This window comes from Pithys albifrons, chromosome 3 (genome assembly GCF_047495875.1).
Source record: "Pithys albifrons albifrons isolate INPA30051 chromosome 3, PitAlb_v1, whole genome shotgun sequence".
Taxonomy (NCBI): domain Eukaryota; kingdom Metazoa; phylum Chordata; class Aves; order Passeriformes; family Thamnophilidae; genus Pithys; species Pithys albifrons.
Window position 1 is genome coordinate 67,978,760 of NC_092460.1, and position 22,376 is coordinate 68,001,135.

A 22,376-nucleotide genomic window follows, 5' to 3' on the forward strand; every position below is an offset into this window, starting at 1 on the left:
ACTTTTCCTAACATCCAGTCTAAGTCTCCCCTGGAACAACTTGTCACATGGGAGAAGACACTAACATGGGATGCACCATTCCTGTGCAGCCATGGGGCAGAGGCCCAGCTGACTGCAGAGTTACAGTAAAAACTGTATTCCTGCATTTTTAATTTGCATATATATATTGAGAAAGGTGAGATAAAACTCGCCGACCTGTCCAGTTCAGCTGGACCCTGTTTATGTTATTTAATGCTATTTAATCCCTCAGTGAGCATCAAATTCTGTGTGCCACCTTCCAGCCCATGGACTCTTGCTGTATCTGCCGAGTGAGTGAGAAGATGAGGGAATACAGAGCTCTTCTCTCCCTTGGGTCCAGCTTAGTGCCACTACACAAGCTTTGTTCTCCCACCTGGTGGGGACAGTGTATCAGGTGGGCTGCTCTGAGACCTGCCATTTTCTGTTCTCCTTTCCACTGGTTTTGGCCTTGTTGCTCAGTGGGATGGCTGGATGAGAGGAACCAAACCACTGTGCTGGGGGCAGCAGGGAGGTGGGTATCCAGTGGGACTGTCTGCCAGGAGAGGGCTGAGGGGTGGTGGCAGCCAGGGCTGAGCCAAGGCTGCTGCAATGACACTGGGGCTGTGACAGTGAAGGGCACCTCTGAGTCATAAGGGCACTGCTGTCTCGTAGCTGCCTGGCAGGAAAACTTGCTCATCCTGGGTCAGCTGGAGATTGGTGCTGGCAGCTGCGTGATCTGCAAATGCCCCTGGGTAAAACACCAAATAGGGAGTAGCTGCAGTTACAGTGACATATCTGAACTAATGGCTGGTTTGTTTGGTTTTTTAAACAGTAATTGAGCTGTTTTAGCTAACTGGATTTTAAGATGCTAAGTTGTTGATCTGTTTGGACTTCCATATATTATAGTGGGAGTTTTTTATCTTCAAGAGCCAAGTTCATGGAAAAAATATTCCTACCTACAAGAATGGTACGTTCATCAATTACTATCACTAGTGAATACTTTTCTGGTTTCAGTTGCTCCCTATGTGTCAGTTCCATCCAGACCAACTTCAAAGCTTGTGCCATAGAGCGGCAGTGATTGAACAGAGCAACAGTGGATCCTTCTGGTCAGGGTAAGTCCAACCTGAGCCACAAAGTAACAAACCATGTGTCCCTACCAAGAAGAACTGAAAACTGGGTAGATCCTCCATGATCTCTTTATGCTGGCTGAGGGAAACAATGATTTGCAGCAGTGTCCTGAGAGCTGAACACCCCCCTGCCACTGCTGCTCATTTTCTATCCAACTGATACACTTTTCTCAGCAGAACAGCTCACCACCCCTTTGCTTTTTGAGCACGAGTAGTTTCCCTACTACCTGCCAAAAGCTTTGGCTGTCTCTGTGAGAGCTGGGCTTCTTCTCACTACAAAACCTGGAAGGAAGTTAAAAAGCCAGCACAGTGTAACAACAAAACATCACGTTATGGAACAGGAGGAGACCCCTCTTCTTGTTTTGTTATTTATTTTAAAACATATTTAAACCTGTCACGTAAGGCCCTCTCTTCACAGGTGTATAATCTGACTGAGGAAATTTGGTTATGCATTCTCTGGGCTGTGCAGGATCTTGAATAAGGAATGACCTTTGCTGTCCCTTCCTGCATGCCTTAGTCAGCTTTTGTGCAGTAGGGGACAAGAAGAAATACTCGAAGTAGGTCACAGGACACAGTGACACAAAGGCTGCCACCACAGGCTGATCGATGAGGAGTCTCATTATGGCATCCTCAGAATGAAAGCCCTGCCCTGGCTGGAGGTGGCTGCTGTACCCCTTCCCCCATGCCACCCCCCGTGGCCTGACATGGAATTGTAGAATGGTTTGGGTGGGAAGAGACCCTCAATATTATCCAGCTCCAACACCTTTGCCATAGGCAGGGACACCTTTTCCATTATACCAGGCTGCTCAAAGCTCCATCCAGCCTGATCTCGGCCAGTTCCATGTGTCTCCTTTTCCTTCAGGTAGATAGATGGTGGCCCTCAACAACAACCAAGGATGATGGGGTTTTTTTAAAGCAAGGATTGGAAATGCATTTCCAAATAGCTCTTCTCCCTCTAAACACATGTATGTTGGGCAGCATGGTGGGCCTGTCTCGGCAGCTTTAGTCAAAGCCCAGGAATCATCCTGGACAGCAATCTGACCCATGTATGGCTGAACACTTCTCATGCAGCCATCAGCCTGACACTCACAGACCCCCTGGTTACTGAAGCCAGCTGGGAGGTTGTGTGTGTATTGCCACCGTTTCTCGGACATAAGGTTGCTGAAGATAACCTTGACCTGTGGCACTCCACCCTGACTCCAGTGTAGCATCTCTTCTGCTGCCATAAGAAATGTCCCCAGGTAGACTTTTAAAATTATTTTCACTTCGTTTTTAAAATATGCAAACTGGAGTTTTTGCACTCCATTTTTCCTGCAGGGAGCAGGAGGAGGAGTGGCAGGGTGCTGGCCAAGTGGGTGGCAGGGGGTTCCCACACAGTGGGAGTGGGATTGGCCACTCTTGATGTGTGTTCAGGCAGAACTGTGTGAGGTTGATGGGTCTTTGTGTGGGGTCTTCAGGTACAGAGGGACTTGAGTGAACTTAAAGCAGTGGCAACTTAAAGTACGTTAGGTAAGAGCCTGTCTGGGAACAAGTGCTTCTTCAGTCATGAGAGTGATGAGACTTGATGCAGTGTGGGGTGTGGGTGGCTGGGGGTTGCTTTTGTCCCCTTATGTAGGAGGTAAAGATAGATTGGCAATCCACGCTGGAAGATATGGCAGTTTACCCAGTAAAACTACACAGACAGAACTATCTTCTTTATTATAAAGATACACTATGAGGAACAAACTTGAATGTATACTGAAGCTTGTAATGGTACATGCCAAAAATGTACAGTACTATACATAAAAGTGCATTGTCACAACAGATTAACAGTACATTTCTCTTCCAGAACCGTGAATTTTTCATGTTTTTATTTGTTCTTCAAGAGTGGAAGGAATGCAATGGGAATGCAGCCATACACGAACAGGAAAGGATGCCATGGAAATGCAACAGTACAAGAGCAAAGCTAAAGCTCCTCTAAAATTTAAAGGCACTTTCACATGTACATACTACAGATGTACATTGACACAAGTAGGTAACAGTCAACAAGCAGGAAGCTACCAGTACTGCAATTCATCAAACTTGACAGTAAAGGACAATACTGATTGGATTAGGTGTGCAGGAGTTACCCTTTAGTACGCCTGTAGTTGTAGCAGTCTTTCCTGTTACATATCCACTTACTATACTTTAAAGTATCTATAATAACCATCAAACTACACATTTAACTGTGTGAATGCACTAAGTGGATGCACTCACTAAATGCACTGTTTCTAATATTTTCTTTTGCTAAACAATTTCTAATATAAGCATTATGGAGTCCGGTATAGTTATTTAAACATACAAAATTCCCTATGCAATTTAATACAGGTATCCATCTCAATTGTGCCAGGTGGGTTAATTTAAAAACGCTAGACTAAAACTGCATGTAAATGAAAGCTGAAATTCCACTTTTGTTCCACTGAGTCTAGTAAACTGGGGAACTAGTTGAAAATATCTCTGGTCCCAACCCAGTGAGTAGACCCTACAGACTAGAGCTGGTCTGCAGCTGGGGCTGGCCTGGCTTAGGGTCTGGCCCTGGTGTTAGGACTAGGCAGTACAGTTGAGAAGGATGGGGGTTTGCTGGCTGATGCTGCACAGCCCACTGTGGTGGCTTGACTTTGCTTCTAACCCAGATGTGTGTAAAGTCTGTGGCTGGATTGAAAAGGGTTTGCAAATACCAGCAGTAGTTTGAGACTCAGAGGCCATTCATAGGGTACTTTTCACACCTGGGGCTTCACATTTCATCACCTGTCTAGAGGGTGTAAATCAGAGCAGGAATAAGCTGCTCCTAAATAACAACAGGAAATTACTCCTGTCACCTCAGCAATTATGTCTACTAGATTTTGTCACTACTCTTCTCCCCTCAGACTCAATTGTTTATGTACAGTGAGTGGTACAACTTCAAGCTTTCCAATAGTGAGGTTCCACAGAATATGTGGAAACACAGATCTTAAATTACAGCCAGTTGTACTCCTGTAGGTGGACCACAAGTGATTTTCCCTCCATTTTCTTCATTGAAGCTTATTTATGGATTGGATATTTGAAAATATATTCACAGAAATAATATTATGGCTTACTGTCGCAATGTGCAAAACAGCTGTATGTTTAGTTCACAATTAACAAAGTTTAACAACAGAGCGCTATGCAAAGTTGACAGTTGTCACTCATACAGACATAAGAAAGGTACTGATTTCTGTCATTTAAGAAAAAGGGGAAGGGAGAGGAAAGAGGTTATGGAAACCTTTAGTCAGCTTGAATCTAGGCAGTAGTAACTCAGCTGCCTGTCCTATGAGAGGCCCCTGCACCACTGGCAGGAGGCAGTCCCTCTTCAGGGTCCCTGTGTTGCTGCCATCAGCACAACCGAGCGTGCTGTGCAAGGCAACCAGCACAGCTGGGTCAGCTCAAAACTCTGACTGTTAGAACTCAAATCACATCTTTAATTGGACACTGAGCAATAAAGTCAATGGGATACTTTTTGGAATTACTGTGTAGTTGATCCTTTAAGTTGCCTATCAGCCTGCCTAATCCACCAACAGTGGGCCAATGGCTCACTTAACTATGAACATCAAACGAATTTAGTTTTTGTGAAAAATGAGGTATCAGGGAATGAAGGACTGCCTTCATGGGAAAAGGTACACCATTACAGAGGGCAGCAAAAGGAGTTTCTAGATACTGTTCTGGGGATGTACTTCAGCTGTGTCCTGGAATGCTGCTTTGTATCAGTGAGAGCAACGTGATCTCCAGCTCCATCCAGCGCTTGCCTCTAAGTGAGACTGCCAACAAGAGAGATAAAACTCGGTGCCAATTACGAGTTGTGAGGGTTTCGTGATATTTTTCTTTTGGTGTGTCTTAAATAAGAAATGTGGCCTGAGATGACTTAGACATTCCATAGTGACACTTAATCCTCACGTGCTAGATTTCAGTTCTTACTAACTTGCTTGAGATTTGGTGACCCAGAAGTGAGAGGCCCCACCTCCCCTGAACTTGACCCGCCCCTTAGTTTTGTGCAGGATCTGTTATTTTACAGCTACAGTCAGACTGTGAAGTATGGTACAACGTGGCAAGCTGTTTGTGATCTGTGTTTCTTTTATTACAAATGGTGCAGCATCAAGTTTTCAAGTAAGTCTATGTTTGTTTTTAAAACTATGCACAATTGTCCAGTTTTTCATTTAATTGAAACCATACAAAATACAAATGCCCATGTTAATGCAGCTACTTTCATACAATACATTCAAAAACACTGAAAAACAAAGCCTCTCCAGTTACAAACATGAACAAATGATGTTACGGAGCCCTGACTTCTATTGTTAATCCATCCCTTTCCCTAGTATACTCCAGCTGGGCACTGTGGGTGGCTGAGCTGTCTACATTGTGCAAGATTTGTCGGCTGGACCCTGGGAAGGAGGGGAAGGTCCTATGCTAGGATTTGTTTTTGGAAGAACAATTGGTTTTGGCCTAAGAGCAGGAGGTTTTAGCTGCACTCCCATTCTAGGGGCCACCATGGGCTTGAAAGTACTCATGGTGTCACTGGAAGAACTAGTGCTACGGCGGATCTGAGGCTCGGAGCTCCTTAGAACAACACTGTGGAGAGGGCTGAGCGACTCTGTGGAGGTGGCAGGGATGGGGGTGTTCTTCATCTGTTCCAAGGTGTCCAACACAACATCAGGGGCGTGTTTTGCTGAGCTCTGCCGCTCCAGCTCACGGAGCTCATTCAGTGCTGTGTTCATCGTCTCCTCGATGTCCTGGGTCAGAGCACAGAGAGAGTAGCACGTCATTCCAATTGCTACTGAATGCAAAGCACCAGAGGAGCAAGGGGAAGAGGCGGAAAATGCATGAATTAACTGGCCAGCCATCCTGTAACAAGTACTATAGTGCTAAAACAAATTTCCACCAGACTTCTTTGAAAGACACTACAATTGACAAGATGGCAACTTTGGCTGGACATTGTAAATATTTAACCTGTTTACATGAGAGAATCAAAAAAATGTATTAAAATCTGCAAGCCGTTTAATTGACTGTCAGGGCAACAGATAATTGCTTAGCAGTGTTTAAGTGGTAAAGATTTCTGTCATCTCTTGGGTACTGACAACTAAAAATTGTAGTCCATTTGCTTACTCTAAGTTTCTCTCATCTCATGCCTCAGATGTTCAGGATCTGTACTGTCTCACATGGATTATAAAAACTGGTTTTCTAAGGAAATAAAGCTTATCTGCCTATCAGCTCTTGTCTCCTATACTTTCACCAAGTTAAATCTTAAACAGAAAAAACTGCAGGATATTGTTCAGTACACAAAGCTAAGAAAAAATACTTTTTTCCTCAGGATTTCTGGCATGAATGCTAAAAGAATGCACCAAGACTCTAGTTTACTAGTTTTCAGTGGTATTGAGATACAACTAAGGTTAAAATATCCGGTGTTCCCTGCCTGCTTACAGTGTCTTTCACTTAGTTTAATCAAAGTTTGGGTTCTCTCACTGCCAAATAATCAATAGTCTAGGCACAAAAAAACCCTTAAGTCAAACAGCTTTGTATGTAATTCTAGGAAAGTAAATAAATAACTTAGAATAAAATAAAACAGCAACACCTTCTAACCCTAATATATGGTTCAGCTTTCTGACCTAAGCATGACAGTCCCTTCTGTTTCTTGCTGGAAGCAGAGTTTGAAAACAAGCATTACCAGTACATTAAATTTTAAAACATGAATGTCATCATTATTGTAAAATGTGTTTGCAATCATACTGCACCCTCAGGGCGCTCCTGGTAATCATGTTATCCTGCCTAGACAAACTTGAGTTCTGAAGACAGAGGTATCTTATTTGCTCAAGAGCTGTTACCAGCTCAGTACAACAGACCAATGTGATGATCAGCGTGCTCCCTATTCCATCCTTCTCACCTCTCCACTGCCAGGAATGAGACCAGTGAGTGTTCACACAGTGATAACATGGCCCCCGATCTCTACAGGTGCCACATCTCACACATTATGTTCTACTACAAGCATCAAATCAAGATACAGTATGAACTATATATGAACTATATGAAAACTACATAAAATCCACAAGATCCTGGCCTGTAAATTTATGCTTTGAATAGCAATAGTCACTACTAGCCAGTATTCTCACAATACTGAGAAATAATTGAACACTAATTACATGCAAGTCAGAATAGGCCAGCCTTTAAAAAAGCACAGCAATCTACATAGCTGTTGTAATCATATGCTGTCCCAGTGTTTTGTGTGGCAGAGGCAATTTCATTACAGTATAATGGGAAACAATTGCTTTTTATTGCCTCTGCAATCTTTACTCCCCATTGTGCTTCTTCTATTCAGGATCACTTAACTCATCTTTTTCACATACACTCCCTTTTGGAAGCCAAGTAGGATATTCCTCTGCACACTCCTTTCTACCAGTGCACGTGCTCTCTGCTATTCCACGAGATTTGCTCCTCAGAAAATCAGACAGTGACATCAACAAAAAGGACACAAACCTGAGCTATTGACTCTGGGTCCAGTGGTTTATGGTCATTGAAGCCTGTGTACTGACCAGATGATGTAGACCTTCTAATTGGAGGGCTATCAATCTTCTTCAGGGAATCATGCCTGCTGATGTTGGTGAGACTGCCATGTCCAGGCCTACGGCGCCTTTCAGGGCTGTCGGCGTTGAGATTGCGATTTTGCAGGAGGGCTCTGGAACTGCAGTGAGTTGCCAGGTTGGGAGAACCCAGCTCCATGGCTGAGTTGGAGAGAGGGTGAGGTGGGTGCACTGGGCAGTGGCCGTCACTGCTCCTGCCAGGGCGTCTTAGAGGAGGTGGAGGTTCTGATCTCTTTCTTTGCCTGAACCAATGAAGAAGGGGTTATAGAACAAGTTGTAGTGACCCACCATAGGCATGTGGAGGAGCAATTATTGTGTTAACTTAGGTGTGAGCAATACTACTGATACTTGTTATGCTGAAGCTTACCTTCCTAAATACCCATCAGAGTGACGGTCAGTAGGAGAGTTCATGTCCTTTGACGATGACTTATCCTCAGTTATGGGTCCACTGCTGGCCTCACTGTCTGCTTTTTGGCTCAGTGTATCTGAGAAAGTATCATCCCTGAATAGAACACACAGAGAGATGAGAAATCAGTGAGTGAAGTGTGACAGAACACCTTGGTACTCCCAGATTTTAATTCCCTTAGGAAAGCCACACATGTTACAATGCACTGCAGCCCTTGCATGTCTCCCAAAATTGCCTATAATCCTTCTGTTTACTGAGCTCCTTACACTTTGAGTATAGTCTTTCTGTAAAGAACTTTGTCATCCTTGGCAAAGCTTAATACCATAAAACAAGAGTTCAGGGCTGCATTTCTCCAGGTCTTGCTGTTCTTAAGTTAAAAGTCAGCAATTGCTACAAAGAGATAATAAAATTAAAACAGGTGAAGCAGCATCTGTCTCTTAATATACTGGGAACATGCCCATACAAGTAGCTTAGCCTAGAAGTAGTTTTTGATTGAGCTGTCAATACAGAGCAATAAAGACAGAGGTATCCTGCACAGAAAGCAAATGTTTTATCTATCTGAGCCTTCTAGTCATTGACCCATTTGTAAAACACTGCTAAGTGCTTCAGATTTTACACGTCACCAAGAACCTAGTCACACCAGGCATTGCTTACATATCCTGCACCACTATGTACTGGTGAGGGACAAGACCATCAATTCCATTGTGCCTTCCTTCCCACCAGTCTTCAGAAGCTCGGTGATAGAGCAGAAGGGAAGCTCCCTTCTTGAAAGAGAGTTCTCGTGCAGATCTTCCCACGTAGTCGAACTTGGCAATAGCTTCTATGGGCTCACACTCTGGGTGGGGAGGGAAGAAGAACAGATATCAGATTTCACACTGCCTTACGTGTCATTTTGGTTTCATAAACCCTATTTTTTGCATTTTCTCCATGCTCATTCTGAGCAGAGCTGACAGAGATCAGCTGAACTAAGGCAGATTTCAGGCAGTAGTTACATGTCCCTTACAAAGAAACAATAAACTGTGTCCCAAATGTGAAACATCAAGGTTGTAAGCTTCAGAAAACATACCAGCATACTCTAATGTTACAAGAACTGCTGCTGGGAGAGGGACCTCTGCCTCTTGCTGTAAGGGCTCCTGCATTGCTGGGGAGTGGGATGGAGGCTAGGCAATGAAGACCCCGAAAATAAAATGAACAAGCTCAGATGAATAATCAAAGGCCCGAGGAACCAGTGAGATAAAGGAAAAGTAAACAGTAGTACCTTTAACATCTGCAGTGGCAAAGGAAGGAAGCCAAGATTACCCTGTGAATGAGTAGGCATACTCAGCCTAATTGGGCTCTGGGGTTTCTTTCATGTGACAAGTATGCAGACCTAGTGAAAACCTAGTATTTTACACAACGCTGAAGCCTAGTGCTTTAATGTGCTTCCTTAACACCCTTTCTGGGAGTGAGGCAGACGGCTCCAGACTGTCTAAGGATGACCCCTCCACAGGGGCAGTCCCTGTGTGGCCTCAAGTTGCTTAAAGCAGCTGTGCGTGCTCCAAAATCCTGAGCTGCCCTGGTTTCCGCAGGGGAGGCTGGTGTTTTCTGAAGCCAATCATTGGCTACAGCAGCCCTGGCTAATCTTCTGTCAGAATGCTGGTAAATTCAGCCTTACACTGGTCCTGGACTCCATCCTGTAACCTACACCTGGGATGGAAACCTACTGATGTCAGCAAAGAACCCCTGTGGGTATCATCAGAGCTCTGTATGGATGTCAAGGAAACAGCTGTGATTTTAACAACCTTTAGTTTCTTCTGCACAAAACCAAAAGCACCTGAGCTCAAACAGATTAAAATTTGTCATCACAGTCTCAAAACATAAAGAACCTGTAAAATACAGTTCTAAAAATCACATACTTTGATGATTCCAGTAACTCAAGAGTGCCCAAAATGACTGATTTATTTACATAATTAGAGCAATATTTTGATGGAAATTAACATCTGGGCTAATGACTAGCATAGCAACTTTATGTCTGGTGCAAATTAAAATTGCTGAGGTTTTAATTCCCCAAAGAACCAGGCTGGTAATGAAAGTCACTGTCCCTTTATGACAACATTTTGCACAGGAATGCCTTTTTAAAATTAACTTCATCCTGCAGCATGAAAACATAATGATAGCACCTTTACTGAGGTTATAGTTTGCAGCTCATTTTTTAATAACTTGTCCAGCTTGCAGAAGGCTGTCTTGTGGTTTGCTGCTTCTGCAGTCACGTTAGGAGCTCCTGTCAGTGACAAACTGCGGGGTGCTTAGAAGTTACCAACTCAGAAACTTTCCAGAGACAGAACAGAGTGACATGGGGAATTCTCTGTTACAAACGCAAAAGTAATGCACGGTGGCAGAAATTACTTCACTTACATAAATACAATAAGAACCTAGCACTAACAGCATTAATTCCTGGAAATGCATCCCTATTGGATGCCTGTGGAGGACCAGACCTAAGCATGTTTTGACTCAAACATTTTAAGTACTACTACAGAAGAGGTGTGACAGGAGGAGAGGGTCCTGCAGAGGTGGGGCAGCACCATGCTGAGCAAACTCCCTGATCCACCCTGAGACTTGTGCTCAGCACTCCTCACCCAGTTCACCTCCTGGAGAAGGGCTGGCTGTGCACACATGAACAAAATGAACCAAAAGTCCAATTCATAAAATAGGCTGCACCAGGTGAACTATAAAAGGTAGCAGGTTGGGCCCCCTTGCTCTCTCTTTTGTCTCTTTTTATTCTGTCTCTCTTTCTCCTCTCTGTTTTCTTTCCTCGCAACTCCAGCTCTGGACCATCCACATGGCAGCACCAACACAGGATCTAAGGGCTGGTGATATTCTTTGTTTTCTTCCCTTGCTTTGCCTGGGCAAAGCATGGCTATAATACTTTACCCCATACTCTGTTTTGAAGTTTGTTGTGGGAAGGCAGAGGTGTTAATTTTGATTTTGGGATTGGAGTGCCAGATGTAGTACTAATACCCCTACAGAGGTGATAACACTGAAGTGGCACTGCACTCCCCTCTACACCTCAGGGCACAAGGAGCTAAGGAAAGGAGGGGACACCATCTTCTGCACTTTTTTCTGGGGGGGTTGCTATTGCTCTGCTTTGTGCTTCCTCAAGTTTTCCCAAGTGTACCCTGTGTGTCAGGGATGAAGGATGTCCATGAACTCCCTGGGAAGATGCTATTTCCTAATGTCTTTATCCTCTTCTGCATCCCATCAGAGAACAGAGCAGCTTTGCCATTTCAAAGTCCTGTCCTCAGGACAGCAGTTCTCTGATTGGGAACAACAAAGCAAAGAAACATTGCAAGGTGTTGACAAAGCAGAACTGGGCATAATATTGATCACCACATGCACTACTGAAAGGCAAGAAAATGACTATGTGTTGGGGACACAGAATTTAAGAGCCTGACATGTGCCTGTAATTTTTGTTTTCAGCAAAACTACCATCTAAATTTTTCCTCTATGTATATGAGATATCTGTGAAGAGTATGATATTAATTGCATGTATGTTTTCCTAGGAGAAATCCATCTGTTTAACTTCCTCAGGAAATGCTTACTTCCTTTGAAAGCAAATCTAGTCAGCCTTTTCCAAGTGACTCCAACAAGAATAAAAAATCTCCAGCAATTTGAAGGTAAAGGAAATATGCTAAAAACTGATTTAGCAAAACATGAACAATGTCCTTTGAATCTTTACTGCAGAAGCACTTTTAGGTGAAGGTTCATCTGCAGCAAAATTACTGCTAGATTTTTTTTTGTGTCTTAGCTTGAGTAAAAATGTGCTGAACTTCACAAATTAAATTTCACTTCCAGATTTAGAAGAAAGAAAAAACTTATGTGTTTTCCTTCTAAGGATATTTTCTGCACATTAAAAAAGACTGAGAACAGTCCAGTAAAATGCAACTTCTTCCCTCTTCCCTTTTCAGTGATCAGCTGAAATACATGAACATCAGTAACCTTAGAAAACAAAAAGGTAATTTATATGCTTAAAATAAAGCAGTTATGAAGTATTTATATGCTCAGTTATAAGTTCCAGCTCTCTTTTCCCCAATTTACCATATTTTATCTCTGCAGACATAATTCAATTTTCAATTTTTAAAAAGTCCTGTAGTTTTCTAAACTGTAATTAAGCATTTCTAGCATTACTGACAGAGCCCCTACAGATTATTCTAGTAGGCACATAGAGATTCACTTGTAGTTATTTAACTTTGAAAAAACAATAAGTAAAATAAATCCTTTCACTTTTGATCACAGCCCGTGGATTATGTTTCAATAACCCTGTAATTCCTATGGGATTAGCTGCTTGTATGTGTATGTATACAACATTTTAGCATAAACTAATCAGATTTTCAACATCAAAAAAAATCCTTTGCATTCATTGAATCTGCTTCTTCCATGTCCTAACAGAGGGAAACATGTGTCTGATCAATACAGTAGCAGTGCTGCACCTTCCTTTCTCTCTCTCCATACAGAGCTGGCAGAGATGCATCCAGTTTGTGATCAATGAATCAATCACATTAAACCCCCAAAATACTCCAGACCTTTTAGCAGAAACTTCTTTTTTTAAATTGACAACATATCAGTCAGTGACTATCATGAAGTTCAATATACAAACTGAAAAATTCTCACCTGTGTTCCTATCTGGTGTCAATAATATCTTTTAAAAGGAATTGTCCAAAGCACAAACACATGAATTTATGTGCAAAGAGACAGAGTGAGTGCATTTAATTTGAAGGGTGCAACCTACATTAGAAAAGTATGCTATTACAATGGAAAGCCATATCTATGGAAGAAAAATGGGTTAGAGCTTGCAGGCTGGGAATTGAAGACAAACACTGTTTTGCATGCAATCCAGGCTTGCTAATCTTCATCTTTGCAGCAGTGTTCCCCTAGCTTACAAATATTTTTGTGCTAACAATTATTTCTCTGTAAACACAAATGTCCGCTTCCTTTCAGCACTGAATTAATTAAAAAGGTGTGATGAGGCAGCAAGAATTAAACTGCTGGCTGATCTGGTGAACAAAAACCCATGTCTTGTGCAGTTAAATATTTTAACAGAACTCTGGCATTACCAGCCATTCTCTTCAGAGTTTGTCTCCACCAGTGACACAGTCATAACACAACTAATGCCAGGAATGTAAAACTGGTATTGTAACAACACAGGGGTGGGGTAGAGACCATGATGATGGAGACACAGGCGATGCACCATGCGATGTCACAGTCCTGCTCCTCTGGATCCTGCTGATGTTTTCATCTTTCCTAAGCATGGCTTTTGATTGCTGCTGAAAAGGTGTACTTGTTCTCTATGCCCACTTGCACCTTCATCTCTCAGTTTGGTCATGGGACCCTGAAGTTGGCCTCAATATATTAATCTGTTGTGTACCTGCATTTCACTGCTTCACTTGTTCTCTAAATGAAAGACAGACAGATTTCCCCAGCTTCCACTCTTGCTTTGTACCTCCAGTGGAAGAAAGAACTCTTCTAAATTAAAGCTATACTGCCTTGGAAAAGTGCAATTATGAGTTTGTCCACAATATTTAGCAGAGATGTGTTCTAGAAGATGGTGGGTTTAGTCCTGCAGAGCTGATGAAGAGGAACCTCTGCACAGGCTGTCCTGTAGAGCTGTTAGTATTCCCAACTGTGGGCACAGCATGGCTACGCAGCCCAGGCAGAAGATTAGCATTGATTTCTCTCCTAATCCTCAGCTTTTCCCCCTTCTGTGATGCCTGTCCATCCAGCTGTCCCTCCTCTCCAAACAGCTGCATTGACAAACTCTGCTTGCCTCTTCTCACCTCAGCAAAGGGGAAGGGACAGACAATCTGTCACTGACAGCTTGTGTACGTGACAAAGCAGATGGGTACAGCCAGAGTGGAGCTACAGTTTACATTGTTCTGTGTGCAGTGGGACCAGTGTAGCCAGGTTTCCTATAGACACACCTTCCGGTTCCCCTTCCCTATGGCAATTATCCAGCTCCTAAACACTATCTCTTACGACATTCTTTTAAAAAAGAGAAAAAAATTCCTTCTCTGCAGTAGCCCTTTTCCGCCCCTTTGCTCCCCTCTGTCTTTTCCTTTTCCTTCTTCCATACATCCTCTGAGGTGGACAAGGAGAAGCTTTTGTTTCTGCTGTTGCCCAGTGCACGTGTGCTGGTTGCTTTGTCTGGGTTGCCTGCTGGCCTGACATGCAGTTAGCTCACACTGCTGCTCTTCTCTACAGGGAGTCTTATTCTGAATCCCTCACCTCTAATGGGCTACTAATTCTTACAAAAAGTTAATTAAGAATTTTGATATTTCTTTCTGTCTGTTCAATTTGCTTGACGATAGGCAGAAGTTGCTGTGAAGGACATCTGAAGGACAATCAAATCTCACAGTCAAATACACCTTTATGACATGTAGCTAAAAAGAATTACTATAATAGAGATGCATAATTCTTTTCATGGATATCTGTGGTACCCAGAACTGTCACAGTGTATGTGACTGATGTTTACAGAAAATTACTATTGTTCAGAAGTTTCACTGTGGGGGGTACACACAGGTTTTTCAGTTGTTATAAATCCTTTAGATAGAGCAGCTTTTAAATTCATATACAAATAGTCTGAATGGCAAATATTCCTTAGCTGAAATATTTAAAGGCACACTTTTGAAAAGTTTAATTTTTGTACACAAAAGAGTCACCAAAAATGCAACATTATGTCAGAAAATTATATGTACTGTCTGAAATAGTTTCTCTCTTGCCCTTCCTGTGACTGGGTAAATCAGGAGAGAACAAGGAAACAGCTGATCAAACACAGATGAATCAACAGTGCAAAAGCACACAGAGACTAAAGATTTACTACATAACACCAGGACTGAAATTTCCTTCTTTCAAATAAGACACAATCAAGAAAGGAAGAAGGTCTCCTGCATAGAACACCTGTAAAACTTACTCCTATCAAAAGCACAGCAACATAACAGACGTACCATCTTCACTGGTGTGGGGCTCTGTACTGGCATCCTGGTCCACTTCCTCCAGTGTACCATGTTCACTGTATGGGCTGTCACTGAAGGGAAACAAAAGGTCAAGTGGAGATTGAAACCACACACATTAAAAATATGCCACCCTCATTAGATTATTTAAAATTATTCTTATAGTGTTACCAAGTTATGTGTAACGTAATTATGTCCCAATGTGCCATGAATGCACAATACTGAAGAAGCCTGCACACTTTTCCTTGAAACAACATCTTCAGTTATTAAGAAGTCCTCAGAACATTTGAACCCTTTATTTATAAAATGTGTGTGTGTGTGCTGTCAAAGGAGTGTCCTGATTTTGGGTAGGATAGAACTAATTTTCTGCCTAGTAGCTGGTATAGTGCTGTGTTTTGCATTTAGGATGAGACTAATGTCAGCAACACACTGATGTTTTAGCTGTTGCTGAGCAGTGCTTACACTGAGACAAGGACTTTCCAGCTTCTCACCCCACTCCATCAGTGATGGGCCGGGGGGCACAAGAAGCTGTGAGGAGACACAGCCAGGACAGCTGACCCCAAATGACCAAAGAGATATTCCAGACCATGTGGTGTCTTGCTCAGTATATAAACTTGGGACAAAGCTGGTCAGAGGCCACTGCTCAGTGACTGACAGGGCATCAGCCAATGGATGGTAAGCAACTGCACTGTGCATCACTTGTTTTGTATATTCTAATTATTATTGTTATTTCCCCTTTCTTTTCTGTTCTAGTAAAGTGTCTTCATTTCAACCCACACATTTTACCATTTTATCCCCAATTCCCTTCCCCATCCCGCCGTGGGGGGAGTGAGTGGCTGTGTGGTGTTTAGCTACCTGCCCAGTTAAACCATGACAGAGAAAAGGAGCAGGGATCATAAGCTGAAGTTTGATAAGGTGGTTCATAGCCAGAGTAACAATTTCCTATCTGTCTGTGTGCTCTGTGCAGTACACCTGGAATTCTGACTGTGTCTGGCTTCCTCCACAAAATGTAGGGAACATCATCATAATTGCCTTTGCTTCATTTTTTTATAGCTAACACTTTACTACGTGAACCTAAATGCTCTTTTCATGCATCCTCATACTTCTATTGTATGCAAAAGTAATTCTGAATCACAGGAGTTACCAGACAACCAGCCTAATGATTTTGTCAAGATGACAGAAGGATAAAATTCTGCCTTACCAGTAGTCATCTCCAGCCATGCATTTTTCATACACTGGTCCATCAAGTTCTTTCACATCCGGAAAAATAGCCTCATGATGGATGATGATAGTTTTGATTATCTCATTCACATGTGCCTGACAAGACACTTGGTCCTGTATGTCTGGAACAGGCATAAGGGTTGGCCCAAAACAAATGGCCAGGTTGTATGGATCCATCATGTTTTCATCACTGTACTGTGAAAGGCTGTTATAACAGAAAAATCAAGAAAAATTGACTTTTCCACTGAGACTAATGTTATTCTGAAAACTGTAGGAAACTTTATTTTCCATCACAACTTAGAGATTTCCTGTTCTCATTGATAATCCCACACAAAGTACCAAAATTAAAAAAGAAGATTTCTTACATAGGCTATGTACATTATTATTATGTTTGTGTTCCCATACTACCATGTTTGGTGTATACTGACTTAATGGGCTAACAGAAAATGCATCAACTGCTGCTGCTTCTATCTCATAGTGCTTATCCTTGAAGCTCCAAGTGAACTGGATGCAAAGTGGGTGCACATATTTCATCAGGCCTTGATGCATCTCTCCCTTAAGCTGGCCACGTAACTTAGGCAGACTGAATTGCCTTCTGGAGGCAACTAATTTCCTGGATCTTGCAAAGGCTCTTGTGACTACTAGTTTCTGTTTCTACCATACAGCCTAAAATTCCTAAGAACCTTCCATTCTGCCCATAAACTCCCACAATAATTTTATTCTGGAAGTATGCAAACAAAAGGCTTTGATTGTTCTTATTAATCAATTTTTGCAAGATCTTCTTTCTTCCAAAAAATACAACATTACTAGTTTTTGATTTTGAACAAAGAGTTGCTATGTTTTCCCTTTTCTAAAAGCACTGGCATTTCTAGTGGAAATGCTGGCTTTTGAGTGGCCCTGTGCAGGGCCAGTCAAACAGAACCTGAAGTGCTGGGATACACTACACTCTGAAGCAGCATAGGAATTCCAGTGTTTGGTTGTGTTCAAATATGGCATCATATTCCCTCCAGAAAGGGAATTTTTGAGACTGTTTTCTACATACAAACAATACAAATGCATGAGGTAAACCTTCTAAATGACTCCCCTCATAACCACCTTGGAAAATTAATCATGTTCTCCCCTTTCTTATGCCATTATTTATTATCCTGTCCTGTGTGTTAATTTGAGACATTCTGTTATATTGATTTATAAGGTGGTTCAGCCTTTATATGCAAGCAAAACTGTAAAAAAGAATGGAGCTATCATCATGAAATGTGAGGTTCTGCTGATGGCTGGCAATATGCAGTGACCATCAGGGCTCAGTACTGGGGCTGACACTATTTAACACCCTCAGGACTGACCTAGAGGAGGGGATGGAGTGCACACTCAACCAGCTTACAGATGATGCCATGGGGGAGAGGGGGCAGTAAATATTCTAAACATGAGGGTAAACATTTAGAAGGACTTTGACAAGATGGAGGAATGGACAAATGGAGATTTCATCAATAAGGATGAATGCAAAGTCCTGCCTGTGGGATGGAGTAATTTCACATATTATTACAGTCTGGAGCTGACTGTTGGTTAGCAGCTCTCAAGGAAAAGCATTGGGAAAGGCCCTTCTTGGACAAGAAGCTGGATGTGATTGAGCAATGCGTCTTCCTGCAAAGAAGGCTAGTTGCATTTTTGGCTATATCAGGAAGAGAAAAGACAACAGGTCAAGGGAACTGATTATTTCTCTTCCACCTGGTGCTTGTGAAGCTGCACATGAAGTTCTGTGTCTAGTTTTGAGAGACTGACAAACTGGTACAAGTACAGCAAAGGACTACTGAGATGGCTGGGGAGCCGGAGCATATGGGTTATAAACTAAAGTGGAGAGAACTGGATTTGTTCAGCCTTTGGAAGAGACTGCTACTGGAGAATTTAGCTGCAATCTCATACTATATATAAGATTATAAACAAGAACAAGACAGACACATGTACAAAAGGATGAAAGGCAACAAGACACAGCAAGGGATATTTCAATGGAAAGCAGGAAAAAATTTCTTTACTATAAGAGAGACCAAGCACTGGGACTGACTGCCTAGAAAGGCTGGAGTTGCTGCCTGTTGAGGTTCTTGACTGGACAGTCTTGAGCAACTTGATGTAACTTCAGAAGCTTTAAGCAGGAGGCTACACCAAGTGAGGTCTGCCATGAGACCTGATGACTTCCTGTAGCCAAGCAGGCATAACTGCATATACAAAAAGCAGAGTGAGATTTGCAGGAAGGCAGATCATGTGAATGTTCTTCCCCTGGATGCATGAGGAGCAATTTGGAGGCAGTAAGGTATTCAGTCTGCTTTCCAAATTGCATTCCTGCAGAGAGCGCAGATATAGCAAACATGACCATGTAGCAAGTACAACCCCATACAGTGCTGGTCAATCTGTATGTCTAAGCAGAGCAGAAGCTGTGATTTAAGCCCTTAAGACATTTACGTGGCGTCACTTTTGGGGAATGAATTCTGTTGCAAATGAATAGTTATTTTCATGAAACTTTAGATCTCTGCCCCTCTCCTAAATATTGCTTGAAAGTGGCTCAGAAATTGCTAGAAGAAAGCAAACGGGAACAGCTGTGAATACAGGCACGAACAAATAACCCAGCTGCAAAGACCCTGTTTCTATAGGAACAGACAGGCTGGATTGAAATGGGGAAGGTCACCAAGACAGAATGAATCAGCAAAGGGCAAAATTAGGAAAAAAAGAGGAAAAAGGTGATACAAATGCAGATCTAACAGGAAACAGACAATATGGCAGCAAAAAGAGAAAAGCTAGAATCAGGGCAAAGTGCACATAAGCACATCTTTTTGACACTGGGGGTCAGCAAAACCAGAGAGGGCAGTGCAGGAGTCGAGGGAGAAACTGGGTGTAATTGCCCAACATGTCTTTTGTTTTCTCTTACAGAATGAAGAATTTTCTAGGGGACGATGAAGACATGAACACCATTTTCCTTCCTCACACAACTCTCAGTCCAGTCTGTGTTTTGCATGTGAGAACAAAGCTACTTTATACTGAAGCATACTCAGGGGATGTAGATTCTCTGTACTTACATCCCTGTTATCCAAAAACAGAAGCAGCCACATGAAATCTCACCCTGGCTGTGCTTAGCATCAAACAGGTAGCTTGTAGTGACTGTTTTGCTTGAATATACTGTGGGTTTTTTTCCCATCAGTAGATGAAAATCAGCTTGAGATAAGGAAAAAAATATTTTAAAATTGCATAAACTATTTTTAATGTAGTTACAGTTTGCATTTGCCATTTTTCTTATCAGCTTATTTTGTTGTCAGCTTTAATGCTGTAATCTGCACCTCCCATTTCAGACAACACTTTAATCTATCTTAGTACAACCTTGTTCACTTTTGGACAAACAGAACTTTAATTTGAATGAAAACCAGTGTTTTCATTCTGTTTTCATTGCCAATTAGAAGAATTTTGTGTTAAATGGAGCTTAAATGTTAATTCTATGCAGAGTATGAGTAAACCCCATTAATACCAGCAAAGGAAGTTAAATAAAAATACAATACCTTGGGTATTTATCAAGCACTTACTGATTGAGGAAGGCAAAGAGGTATCTCATCACTATAAGGACCGACCTGGGCAAAGTAAGGAGGAGTTTGCGGATGTGAAGAGCCCTCTCATAGAGATTGTCTATTCCTGCAAACAGAAGAAAATACTTCATGATTGTCTAAAATGGCATTCAGTCAATTTACTCAATTTACTTTGACTCTTTATCATCACATGCCCCTAGTCAGTATTGTCTAATTTTGGCCTGTTAGAAAAACAAGATCTAGAAGTTCTTCCCGCTCTCACTAAAACTGCACATTTAAAGTCTGCCTAAGTCAAACAATGGCCACTTGCTGAGCTTTACAGCTGACAAAACCACAAAATCAGTAAATAAATCACCTGAGGGAGCCAAGGAGAAATGTTGGCCATCTTTTTCAAATACAGATGCATTCTCTCTATTTGAATGTTTACATCAGGTACATAATATTGTAATCACTGCACTTCTCTATTAAGTTTCCTTAATCAAATGTCCAGCTACAACTCTGTTACTGGCAAAGTGGGAGAAAGGCCTCCTGTTTTTTGGTGCGTAGGCAAGAAACACAAAGATGACGTTTTTCCTGAACGATTTTATAACAGTCCAACAAAATCCTTCTGAAGCAGGAAAAACAAGGTCAGCTATTAAAAGCATCAGCTCCTAATGTCTTGTACCATGGATGCACTATCTTGTGTTGGTCAGAAGGATTATGTGTCTTCAAGTGGGGCAATGATGAGATGAAAACTTGAACTGTTTTTCAACATCTAATATCTCAATTTTAATTCAATGTGTTTTTTGTGTAAATGACACTGCTAGAAACAATCTAAAATTTCAAAACTCTTTTTTGTGTCAGCCAAGAAAGAGTGATGGAATTAATGACACCTAGGGGAAATCTTAGCTGAGTACTGCCTAGTGGCACTGAAATGGATATTCAAAAATTTGGAAATCAGGAGCTGATTCCAATAGCTGAAAAGCCAATTGTACTACAAAATATTGTACTTAGGAGTGCACAATTGAAATAACCACTTACACAAAAATGCAAGCAAAGTTACTTGTGTATGTTACTTATGTCCTTTTTGGTACAGCTGTTTTTACCAATTAGCATTCATTTGTAGATGCAAAATGTGTGTTGACTTACGATTCTTAGAAGAACAAATGGTGTCTAGTTTATTAGTATTTTGGTATCAAGAACTAAGCACAAGCAGAGCACACTGGCAGCAAGACTTCTGTTTACCACACAGAAGTTCTACAGTTCATTAGGAAGTGTCAGTGTAGTGGATGGGTGTGACACCTGCTCCCACATCACCATTTCCAGGAGATTCCACTGGATCAGCACCACTAGTGTGCTTGGAGCAGAAGATGGGGTGAAACTGGGCTCCAAGAGTTTCTGCAGAACAGTTTCCCACTACTTGCATGAAGCAAAAACCTGCTTCCCAGCAGAGCCCCTGAAGGCTGGAACAGTGTCTCTGGTGAGCTGCCACAGAACTGGTAGGGAAAAGGACTGCTGACAAGCTGTATAATTTATAACCTAATGAGTCACTCTGGACCTAAATGCTAAATGAAAATCAGTTCAAGCCATTACACTTTCTCAAGTGGAGCATGGGACTTGGAATTTATTTTTATGTTTCCATTAAATGTGGACTGCATGAATCAAGAATTAAGAATTAAGAATTAGGTTAAGAATTAAGAAACTGGAGTCCATGGCTGGGATGTACTAAGTCCCCGAGCTGCCTGCACAGTGAGGATCCACAGAGCAACTACAATTCTCCTTTCCCATTCCAGTGCAGACCACATCTTGGAGATGTCAATGCTGTACACCCTCACATCTGCAATATAGTGCCACACTGCTGTTCTCCACAGCCCACAGACACCAGTTTTAGTGTAAGGCCTTTCTCCACCTGCATCATCCAAGCCATCCCCAGTGAAAGAAGCCTGCCCATATCTTCAGTTCCTGTTCTTTGAACAAAAGCAGCTGGTGTTACAACTAGGCTGCCTTGTGAGTCTCCAGTTCAGCTGACTTTCCTCCTGACAAGCCTGTCTCTGAAGTTCCCTACACAGAGTAAGGGGTCTGGGTGGTTTTAAGCTCTAGAGCCATGGGTTGAGCTATCCCAGATGTCCTACCAGGAGCATGATCAGTACTAAGCAAGTCATCTCTATACTGAAGCAGTTACAAGCTATACATGCTTGAATGAGGTGTGTGTATTTCCAATATCCTTCTGGTAACCCAGACCCTGTTTCCATGAAAGCTGCTTTATTGAAAATCCAAACTACTGCCAACTGGCAAATTCATGTGCTTTCCACACTGTTTTGAAAGGCTTTTATTTCCCAGTACTGATTTGGCTTAAAGGAGCTAGGTAATGATGTTATATATTGGCATGCTGCTTTTAAATGAGGAGTGAATTTCATCGTTGCTTGCGTGTACGCAGTATAGGAGTGTTTGGGCATGTAGGAAAGATGGAAAGAAAACAGAGCAATCTTTCAGCATCCAGG

The 22,376-nt window shown here is 42.1% G+C and overlaps 1 protein-coding gene across 2 annotated transcripts in view; it reads right to left on the bottom strand.

Annotated features, from left to right (window-relative positions):
• Window positions 1-2,797: 2,797 nt before the first annotated feature.
• SRGAP1 (SLIT-ROBO Rho GTPase activating protein 1) overlaps window positions 2,798-22,376 on the bottom strand; it is a 136,338-nt gene continuing 116,759 nt past the window's right edge. For both annotated transcript variants that reach the window (XM_071552311.1, XM_071552309.1), the window contains exons 16-22: window positions 19,897-20,002; window positions 16,317-16,541; window positions 15,110-15,189; window positions 8,787-8,967; window positions 8,094-8,228; window positions 7,623-7,968; window positions 2,798-5,884 (exon numbers count right to left, since the gene is read on the bottom strand). In XM_071552311.1, the coding sequence (XP_071408412.1) occupies window positions 5,507-5,884; window positions 7,623-7,968; window positions 8,094-8,228; window positions 8,787-8,967; window positions 15,110-15,189; window positions 16,317-16,541; window positions 19,897-20,002 (1,451 nt within the window). In that variant the 3' untranslated portion in view covers window positions 2,798-5,506. The remainder of the gene's footprint in view (window positions 5,885-7,622; window positions 7,969-8,093; window positions 8,229-8,786; window positions 8,968-15,109; window positions 15,190-16,316; window positions 16,542-19,896; window positions 20,003-22,376) is intronic.